The 11,100-nt window shown below is 42.3% G+C and overlaps 1 protein-coding gene across 1 annotated transcript; it reads right to left on the bottom strand.

Annotated features, from left to right (window-relative positions):
• Nucleotides 1-6,575: 6,575 nt before the first annotated feature.
• Nucleotides 6,576-8,967, bottom strand: endog (endonuclease G). The gene is made up of 3 exons (XM_080853279.1): nt 8,337-8,967; nt 8,080-8,189; nt 6,576-7,978 (listed from the first exon to the last, which is right to left on the bottom strand). Exons 1-3 carry the CDS (start codon nt 8,901-8,903, stop codon nt 7,696-7,698), a joined length of 960 nt encoding a protein of 319 aa, XP_080709405.1. The 5' UTR covers nt 8,904-8,967; the 3' UTR covers nt 6,576-7,695.
• Nucleotides 8,968-11,100: the final 2,133 nt, after the last annotated feature.

Consider the following 11,100-nt stretch of genomic DNA (forward strand, 5'->3'; position numbering starts at 1 on the left):
GAAACTTATTTCAGGTGAAACTTGTTCCAAAGTAAAGAAGGTAGAATAAACATGTCCAGTAAAATAAATAAATGTGTGTCTCATTCTACCGTAGGCTTAATGAGTGTTTGATTGTAGAAACATGCTTCATTATCCTGATTGCCTTCAAGTCATATACCCTAATATGGCGTAATACAATGCCATGTAATATTAGCTTCAACATTCATATACACATGCAAATCTTTAAACGCATCTAACATCTTTATTGAAACTGCAAATCGCACATTTTTGTTCAGCCTTTCAAAGCAAGTGGTGCATTTAGTACATTGACTGTTGCTTAGTGCTAAAAGGTTATTAGAAGCATACATGGGTAAGTGTTTATCATACATTTGAATGACACGCCGGTGGAATACTCCAAAGATTAGTGGAAGTTGTAGTGCTTAGACACACCTTGAGAAAGGCCCTTCTTACGCTCCAAGCCAGTTTGAAAATATTTTAAAATGTTCCTCTGTGTCTTATAAAATAATGGGTAGCCTCTGTGGTCTCTACAGGCAACCCAGTAGATGGTTAGATAAGGTATCAGGAGATGCCATATTATGAACCGCTGTGCTCCTGGATGGCGGGATCAGGAGGTGCCATATTCTGAGCCGCTGTGCTCCTAGTAGGCGGGCATCAGCTCCTCTCGGATGGACGGCAGGTAGATGAACTTCTGGTAGCCCTGGTAGGAAGCCTGCGGGAACTCAACCAGCTCCACCGTCCTCCGGCGGCGAGGCTTCAGGCTCAGGTTGCACACGTCGTCCAGCGGGGTGCACATCACACACCCCATGGCGGCCCGCTGGAGCCCAAACTCTGCCCGCTCCTGCGGTCACGGCACTGCTCAGCTCCTACGGGCGAGTTCAGGCTTACGCCCACGCCAGTCCTGATCGGAGTACGTGGAGGTGAGGTTGACCGCAGAAATAATGGGCCATTCCGCGGCCCCAGAAGATAGAAATGTGTGTGTGGACCACCTGCAGTACATCAAACAAAGAGTGTCCATTCACAGAGTGCCCTCACTGTGGTCCTGGGAATAATCAATTGGGCCACAATCAAATGATAATGATATTTTACAGTTATTATTTTCTAAAAATATTCCAAAAGTGTTTTATTTAACTGATTTATGTTTTGATTTAAGTGATATATTGTTACATTTTCTGTTTTGGTGGGTTACACTATGCAGTCACTCAGTGGTGAATAAAAGTCTACAGGCAAGCTGGCCATGTCAACATTGTACACATTGCAATGAGATCTAAGACGTGTAGTTAAAAGTCACCCAACATGGAGACATAGTTCTGCATTTAGTAATGTGACATCTAAAAGTGACCTTAAAGCCTCTCAGCATCTCCATGCCTGTTTTACTAAGCTGCCACTCAGTGCACGGGACATAAAGACGTGTCAACAGCATGTCCATGGCTGACTGCACGTTGTCCTGCCACTAGCTGTGTCTTTAGACAATTTCACAAACATAGTTCAAACCAGCTGCACAAGTTGATGTCTCCACTGATTAAGACCTGCTGCAGGTGGGAGAACAGACAGTGTATGCGCATTGCCTTGACAGGTAAAGGAGAAAACAAGCCTACCTTGAGTGTGCTTCTTCCTCAGGACCGTCTCTTGACTGTCAGTGTGTGTGTGCATTTGGGGGGAAAGCCAGTGCTGAGAGGCAGTTTGTTTTTGAATGTGGTCTTTGTGTTCCTGTACTGGCTGTCCACACTAATTATCTATTTAGAATTAGGATTTATCCTCGTGATTCTCAGGACTAATCAGCCCCCACTCAATAAGCACTCAATGGCGTTTACATTCCTGGAAGAGGCCAGCATTTAGCATCACGCAGTACAGTATACCTGCATGTCCAAGCCAGACAGTGGACTCAGACACAGCTTTGGCCAAAATCTGACAGGCAGCATTATTGAATATCATCAGTCACAGACATGAAACACTTTTATCGTAACATTTTCTTTCCTCCATGTTAAGAGGATTATTTATTAGTGCATAGCTTTCAACAGTGTTTTCACACACACACAAAAATGCAACCATAACACATAAACAAGTAACAAGTAAAACCACAAAGTCAAACTTCCATCTTCTGTTAAGTGTCCCTTTTCTTTCTTTTTAGATGGTCACATACTATCTAGAATAGAGAACCATTATGTGCAGAATGCATACATACATATACAGTCCCACTCAGCAGTATTGGCACCCCTAGTGAATATGAGCAAACAGGCTATGAAAAAATATGTCTTTGCTGTTTATCCTCTTGGTCTTCCACTCAAAATATTCATAAAAATCTTACCTTTTCATTGAGGTAAAATAATTGAGAGAAAAGGTTTTTTTTTTTACATTAAATAAATATTATTCTTCAAAACATGTGTGCACAGGTATTGGCACCCCTTAATTTAATGTTTTGTGCAGCCTCCCTTTGCCAAGATAACAGCTCTGAGTCTTCTCCTGTAATGCCTGATAAGGTTGGTGAACACATGGCACGGGATCTGACACCATTCTTACATACAGTATCTCTCCAGATCCTTCAGATTCTGAGGTCAACGCTGGTAGACTCGGCTTCAGCTCATCCCACAGATTTTCTTTGGGGTTTAGGTCGGGGGACTGTGATGGCCATGGCAAAACCTTTATTCTGCGGCCGGTGAACCATTTTTGTGTTGATTTTGAGGAATGCTTCGGATCATTGTCCTGCTGGAAGGTCCAACCATGTCCTATTTTAAGCTTACTAGAGGGGGCTGTTAGGTTTTCATTTAATATCTGCTGGTATTTGATCGAGTCCATGATACCATGTATCCTAACAAGATGTCCAGGGCCTTTGGAAGAAAAACAGCCCCACAACATCAAAGATCGGCCACCATACTTCACAGTAGGTATGGGGTGCTTTTCTGTATGGCTATCTTTCTGTCTACGCCAAACCCACCTTTGTTGTTTTTGCCAAAAAGCTTTAGTTTTTTTTTTTTGGTCTCATCTGACCATTTAACTCAGTCCCATTGAAAGTCTGACTTCCATTTGGCAAACTGTAGGCACTCTAGTTTGTTGTTGATTGACAGCAGAGGCTTTTTTCTGGCAACCCTTCAAAACAACCTGTGGTGATGTAGGTGGCGTCTGATGGTAGTTTTGGAGACTTTCTAACCCCAAGACTCAACTAATGTCTGCAATTCTCCAGCTGTGATCCTTGGAGATTATTTTGCCAGTTGAACCATCCTCCTCACGGTGCGTGGGGTCAATGTACACACACGTCGTCTTTCAGGCTGATTCTTAACATCACCTGACGCTTTAAACTTCTTTGTTATTTCCATGATAGTGGAAATGGGTATTTTCAACTGGTACGAGATTTTCTTGTGTCCATTTCTTGATTTGTGCAGCTCAACAACTTTTTATTGCACATCGTCACTGTGTTCTTGGGTCTTTCCCATTGTGATGAATGACTAATGGAATTTGGCCTGTGTCATCTCATATTTGTACATCAGTGGAACAGGAAGTCATGGTTAACCTCTTAAGAGTTCATAATTAAACAGGTGAACTTAAAAATGTAAAACATGACTGGAAATATACTTCAGTTAGATTTCAATTATAAGATTTTTCTAGGGGTGCCAATAATAGTGGTACACATGCTTTTGTAAAAAATATTTATTTAATCTCAACCGTTGTTTTCTCTTACAATAATTTAACTTCAATGTAAAGGTAAGATTTTTGTGAATATTTTGAGTGAAACACCAAGAGGATAAACAGCACAGACATATTTTTTCATACCCTGTTTGCTCATATTCACTAGGGGTGAATACGGTACGGGTATAGACGACACTTTTGAAAAGGTCGCCGACACAAATGACGTCATGGAAGACACTTTAAACCGTCGTTTTGAAGTGTCGGCTACATGGAGAAATTTCTACTGGCGCTCAAGTCGTCACAAAGTGTCGCGCAAGTGTGATTGGCTAGATACAACTGGCCCCGGTGCCTGTGTGGGGATATTCTCAGCTTGGCTATGGTATCTGCTAGGGGGCGTCATAGAGACGCCATTTTGCCCGTCGCGTGTTGACGTATCGAGTGCTCATTTGTCAACGGAGCATTTACATTCCGCTACTTCATTGGTCAGAATTGTCTTTGCTGTCCGATTATTTTGCCGGTAGGACCCCCGTAAGCAATGAATTACCACTATCGTACAGTAGCTACTTAGCATGCTAATAGCTAAGTGATCAAGCTATTCAGGAAAGTCATGATTCATTCCCGACACGACACACCCGTTTTTTTCTTGTAATCAACAACACAAGTATCAATAATGGCTCGGCAGTTAGAAGGATAGGAGTTGTGCATACAACGTTATTGATACGTCCCTGTAGTTGTAAATAGCTCGCAGGCAATGATGAGATATGACCAGGCAAAACTTCTGTCTGGCTGGGGGACTACCCAGTTTTCCGAAAGCTCAATATTTCGAAAAATTGTCCGAAATATCTTTACCAATTAAACCATCTGTTCAGAAATGCCTTTGTTCCAACCAGTGGTGCGGGATTCATGTTTGTGGTGTGGCAAAAAGTGCGTGTGCAAGGTGAAGAATGCAAGAGGTCAGTTCACTGGAGGAATTTTCAGTTTTTAGCCTACACATAGGCCAAACAAGGAAGCTGCAAGTGCAGGCTCTGGCATAATTTAGAAATATTTTAAGTGGCACAAAACACATGCAGCATTTAATTTACGCAGCAGAGACGCTTACCGTATGGAAGTTTATTAGACTCTTTATTCAAATGGCAATTCAATGTGCAAATGACAATGCAATCCGCAATCCAGTTTGTATTATTTTGAATATCAATTTGAATGAGCGCTTATCGCATTGCGTTTCATATTGACACGGTCTTTTAGACTCTTTATTCAAATGGATTCAATGTGCAAAGTGGCAATGCAATCCGCAACATATCAATATCCACGTGATGTCAGTCACGTGATATGTTAGTATGAACCTCAACTGAGGGGAAAAAAACCGCCACCAGCACACAGCTGAATACAGGTGTTTACACGACTTTTATATGTCTACATCGACTCGGTTTGTTGTTTATATACTATACGAACACTGTCAGGGCAAACTGAATATTGTAGGTCTTAAATTAAGCTCTCAACCGTAGCATGTAGCGAGTGTCAAGTAGCAAGTTCGGCTGCAGTGCAGCGCTAATAGCATTTTAGCAGCTACCTTTTACATGGATCTTCAATTGAAGTGTTAGCAGCACGCTAACCATAACGGTCGAGAGCTTAATTTAAGACCTACAATATTCTGTTTACCCTGACAGTGTTCGTATAGTATATTAACAACAAACCGAGTCGATGTAGACATATAAAAGTCGTGTGAACACCTTTATTCACATACAAATATTTCCAGTTATACAGTCTCCCGAGACCTAGGATTAGCAGCTAGCTTCTACATTGATCTTCAATTAAAGCGTTAGCACCCAGCTAACAACAACGGTCGAGAGCTTAATTTAAGACCTACAATATTCAGTTTGCCCTGACAGTGTTCGTGTAGTATATAAGAAACAAACCGAGTCGATGTAGATGTATAAAAGTCGTGTAAACACCTGTATTCAGCTTTATTCATATCAAATATTTTCCAATAACAGACACGAGAGGCTCCGCCATCTTGTTTGAATTCACCGGGCTTCTGCACTACGTCGAGCTCCAATTCTGACACACGCCGCGCTGATTGGTTATAGGGGTAGAGACCCGCGCTGATTGGTTATAGGGGTAGGGACCCGCCTTGATGGGGCGACTGACAGATTGCATTTTCATTTGAATTTTGCAACAAAAAGAACGTGATGACAAGTAATGCTTATGCAATATACTGGGGGTGCTGTTTAGCTACTACATTGAATTCCCATTTGAATAAAGAGTCGAAAAGACCGTGTCAATATGAAATGCAATGCAATAAGCGCTCATTCAAATTGTTATTCAAAAATAATACAAACTGGATTGCGGATTGCATTGTCATTTGCACATTGAATTGCCATTTGACAACTGCTTTTCCATTTGAATTGCGGATTGCATTGTCACTTTGCGCATTGAATTGCCATTTGACAAATGCATTTTCATTTGAATTAAGAGTCGAAAAAACCGTGTCAATATGAAATGCAATGCAATAAGCGTTCATTCAAATTTGTATTCAAAATAATACAAACTGAATTGCGGATTTCATTGTCATTTGCACATTGAATTGCCATTTGACAACTGGTTTGCCATTTGAATTCCGGATTGCATTGTCACTTTGCGCATTGAATTGCCATTTGACAAATGCATTGCCATTTGAATAAAGAGTCTAATAAACTTCCATATTACCGGGCCTTTACGCATATAACTTTTCCTATTTGTTAACTTAGCCTACTCTGCTTTTGAATATAGGGTACCAATCGTGAGAAGGAAATCACCGGCAGATTGTCGCAGGACATTACGCAGATCTTGTTAAGCACTGACAAAGCATGCATGCTAAAAGCACATCAAAGGCTTGATTTATTCAATGCAATGCCATTTTGGAAAGTGTTGTGCGTGTGTCTGCTGGTAACAAGAGGTAGGCTAATCAGCGAATGTTGCATTTGTTTCGCCAACTTTATTAGGAGACGGGCAAACCCTGTCTCTGCGCTTAAGCTGCGTCCTCCACATGAGAAAGTGGAGGCGCCTGGAGAGAATTGCGCGTCTCAAACGCGGTTACAATCAAGGGTTCCGCACGCTGCAGCAGCTGGGCAGCAGTTCAGATCTTGGTCCACAACTGTGTTTGACTTGTTTTGAAAACATACATTTTACCCAGGCCAGAAATCATCATTGCAAATCTGAATAGCCTAATACAAAAATACCAAAGAAAATAAGAACGTATTAATTTCATTGTATCGTGTTTTAATAGTTTATGTAGTGTATGTTAGATTAGCATATACCTTTATTATAGCTTGCTTCCTCCACAAATAATACCTACCTGTTAAAACGGATATATATATATATCACTAATGTATATGTATATTTTATATACACTCTTCATAATTATGTCAGTGTGATTAGCTAGATAGACGGCACGCGCCGTTGATTTTCAAAAAGTAAAATGTAGTGGCAGAAAAATGTCGTTAGCGCCTCTCCCATTATGACGAACTCGGCGACTGTTCACCTGAAGTATAAACAAACCTGGCCTGGAAGACACTTTTTTTTGTGTCGGCGACCTTTTCAAAAGTGTCGTCTACCGAAGTATAAATTAGGCTTAAGAGTGACACATTAATCATATGGGCTATTCTGAATAAGACTTGCACAGCGATGATTTCCACTGCTGATACTGATCCTGAGAGTATTATTCATTTAGCACTGAATGGTACATTATAACAACATTATTCTGATGACTTGTAACAGACAGTCTATGGACTCTGAGTTCCCCTGTCTTCAGGGTGCAGAAAGAGTTACAGAAATTGTTACTACAGTAATAAGAGTTTGCCAACACAGATTCAACGCTCATGAGACTGGTAAGTATAGATACACACAATGGTAGGTAACAGAACCCCACCAGTTAACAGATATCACCATTCCTCCTTGTACAAATGCTTAGTCGCTTTGACTGACACATGCTTGATCACTCTTGATCAGCGCTGCCAAGTCACTCAGCCTCAGACCAGGCTCCAGGCCCCAGGCTTCAGACATCAGGCTCCAGGCTCTTGGCTCCAGGCTCCAGGCTCATGAGGGGCCCATGGTGATGGCCTGCAGGGCGCTGGTCTTCTTCATGATGTTGGGCACGAACAGCAGCCCTGAGGCCCTTTCGATGCTCTCTATGGGCACCAGGAAGCGCTCCAGCGGGATCTTCTCGTCCACGGGCATGTTGGGCATGACGTAGGAGCGCAGCTCCACCTCCCCCCGCTGCTTCTCCAGGATCAGCACCTTGAAGAAGTGCGTCGGCACGGCAACGTGATTCTTGCCCACCACCTGGTACTTCACGTACAGCTTCCCGTCTTGTTCTTGCCTGGGTATGAAAAGAGATTGTAATTGCATATGCCTCAAGTTTTATGTCAACATCAAGGTCCAATGATCTCTAACACACTTTGCTATTTTTCCCAGTATTACCTCGGCAGGTAGAGGGGTCCAGTGCACACAAACACATTCAGGTAATGCTTTGTGAGAGAGCGGCAGTATTGCTCCAGGTTATTCCATGCATTCCGATTCATATGGGGATCCTAGTTAAAAGAAGAAAAGAAAATGTTGGTACCCGTGGGTCTATAATATTATGGCAGTTTAAACATCTAACAGACTATGGTTACACACATTAATTAAGATGTCAATCACGTATCTTTCCACCTCGTGATTCTCTCCTGTAAACTCACCTGCGGTGACACATTGCTGAGGTAGAACGTGTCGTCCATTGCCTTCTGACTCCACTTGTGATTGGCAGCAGCGGCTAGGTGCCCTCGGTCAAATCCGGTTCCTTTGTAATCTGCATTAGTCGCCCTATGGTACATATGCACTGAATCATCAGCTTTGAAATCGCAATTTTTCCGGTCTGAGGACCCCGTGAGTGTTTCGGGGTTCAGTTGCTCTATGACCCACGCGGCAGTCCTATTCCTGGGGTCATAAGATGTCACATAAGACTCTCTGGTTTTAATGTTTGCCAGAGATGGGAACCCATACTTCATGGCTGCAGTAGATTTGGAGACCCCAGCCTGACTTGGCTGATACGGTATCAAATTGGAAGCGGCATCAACGCTGGGGATAGGTATGACAGGGACCCTCTCGAGAAGTCCTCGGTGTGATTTAAGTCCCCGGCTCTCATCGTTAGTATTAAATCCTACCAAGGCAGCACCTACACCGACGCCAACTACCAAAGATGCCCCAGACACAAATGACTTATAGGAAAACAAACGCTGCATTTTGTTACAATAATTTACGTACATTTATTTTAAAAACAGAATGCACTCAGTCCTGTCAGTCCATGACCCTGAGCTCGCATAATCTACACATGCTGTTGAGTCTGTTTTCGGCGCAGAGTGATGACGCACTCTACTTCTCCGCCAACATGGTGCTTGTTTTAGTTTATAATTCTTTTTTCTGAAGTAGTGCACAGCCTTTTCAACATGATTTTACTTCGCGCTAATCTGTCTTAAACGTTTTGTTATTATAATTATTATTGTAGAATTTCACAGTTTTCTTACATTTTCATTTATAGATTTGTGTTTGTTTGTTTGGCTTTAGTTTCACATAGCCTACAGACCATGGAGCAAAATGCAAATGTCTCAAAAGAGAAAAGGAAATATCTTACTAAATAATTCACTGTTAAGTACAAGCTGTAGCCTACTGTAGCAAGAAATATGAGGGTTGGTTTATCAGTAGTGCTGACATGAGAGTTCTGGGCTCTTTTACCTGCAGCAGAGTTAAGGTAGAGGAGGCTTCCATAGCAGCAGAACAGGTTAAGGAGTGAGCTGGAGAATGACAGAGTGAGACAGACAAAGACCACTTCGATAAGAGTTCTCCTGTGGAGACCGAAGAGAGCTGAGGTAAGAGACAGAGTGGGGCGAGAAAAGAGGAGACTAGCGGAGTCCTAAGAGACACTGAGAGGGACAGACGAGGAAAAGGATGTTGAGGAGGACAAGAACCAAGAGAGCAGAAGAGATGACAGACAGCAGGAGACTGATAAAGTGGAGGAAGAGATAAATTCAGACCTGGAGAAGACATCTTGTGCAAGGAATAGACTGAGTGTAAATGGAGAGAAAGCACCAGAGAACAGAGAGGGTGGGTCAGAGGGGGCGGAGGGGGAGGCAGAGATCCCAGAGCCCATGGGTCAGGTGGTGGAGCAGACGGTGTAGATGCAGTGGGGATTCTGGGCTCCATCCCAGAGGATGCTGGGTGTGCCACAAGTGAGTATTTACACATCTGGTCCAGATCTAGCAGAGAATCACCTGAACAATGTGTAGATATAAATTCATCTAACTCATTGACCTGAAAACTATTTTGTAACATTATAAACAACCCATCTAACCGTTTCACCTGAACACTTTTGTGTTACATTATAAATCGACCTATCTAACGCATTCACTCAGTAAGCTATGCTCTCTGAAGTTGATTTAATAACAACTCCTATTGAAACTCCTGTGTGGTATTTTTAGCTATGACAGAGAATAACAGTTAGTGATGATAGAAGGGTGTTGGGGTCAAGTCAGTTTGTACGATTGAACGTCTGCAGTTGTTCATTCATGTCTACTACTGAACATTATATATTCATGTTCCTAAGCATATCTCTCCTATCACAAGAAACTTCTTTGAATGGTTGGAATAGATGCCCAGCACAATATTTCCATTCGATTCTAGTAGGGCAGTTTGTGCAAAAGAACAGTACAGGAAAGAAAAGGAGAGACTTAAGAGACAAAGAAGCAAAAACGTATTCCTCGTCTCTAAATAACACATTGCCTGAACCTGCACCTGCAGGGGACCATAGGAGGTTTGTATCCAAACCTTTTTGGCTGACTTAATTTTAAACTCTTGGATGTCAAATGAACATAATAAATGACTAGATAACATAGGACTTTAATAGACTAAGAGTGTGATGGATTTAACCCCAAACTCACACAGGAAGATGAGAGGACATCTGGAGTTGAAGCTGAGGTAGCAGCCCTCTATAACCCCAGAGAGGGCCTCCGCCATCTGGGTGAGTGAGCTAGAAGACTCCCTGTGTCTGACTCCAGACCTAGAATGATGGAGAAGGGGGGTGAAGTCCTTTTCTTACTCAGTGGTCTGGTGTTGGTGTGGGGATGGCATGAAGCCAGATGGCCGGGTGGGTCCTATTTATTATTCACCCCCTTGGATGTTTTACCCTTTTATTGCTTTTATAAATCAGTCATGGTCAATATAAGTTGGCTTTTTGGACAAAAATATCCACAAAATAGCCTTCTTTAATGTCAAAGTGAAAACAGATTTCTACACAGTATTCACCCCCTTTAAATACTGAACTTATTCAACCGAGGTCCCGCCAATTGGTGCTAGAAGTCTCACAATTAGTGAAATGGGGATCAGTGTGCAGTGAATGTGTCTCGACACCTGTGTCTGGAAGGTCCATTCACTGGTCAGTATTCAGTAATCAGTATTCCTGGCTACTGT

Source organism: Sprattus sprattus (assembly GCF_963457725.1).
Source record: "Sprattus sprattus genome assembly, chromosome: 16".
NCBI lineage: Eukaryota > Metazoa > Chordata > Actinopteri > Clupeiformes > Clupeidae > Sprattus > Sprattus sprattus.

Excerpts from the sequence above, each read along its gene's own strand:
- endog (XM_080853279.1), bottom strand. The coding sequence starts at position 8,903 with ATGTACGTAAATTATTGTAACAAAATGCAGCGTTTGTTTTCCTATAAG. Across the intron at positions 8,190-8,336 it reads TCAGCAATGTGTCACCGCAG|GATCCCCATATGAATCGGAA; the intron begins GTGAGTTTACAG and ends TCTTTTAACTAG. Across the intron at positions 7,979-8,079 it reads GGACCCCTCTACCTGCCGAG|GCAAGAACAAGACGGGAAGC; the intron begins GTAATACTGGGA and ends TTTCATACCCAG.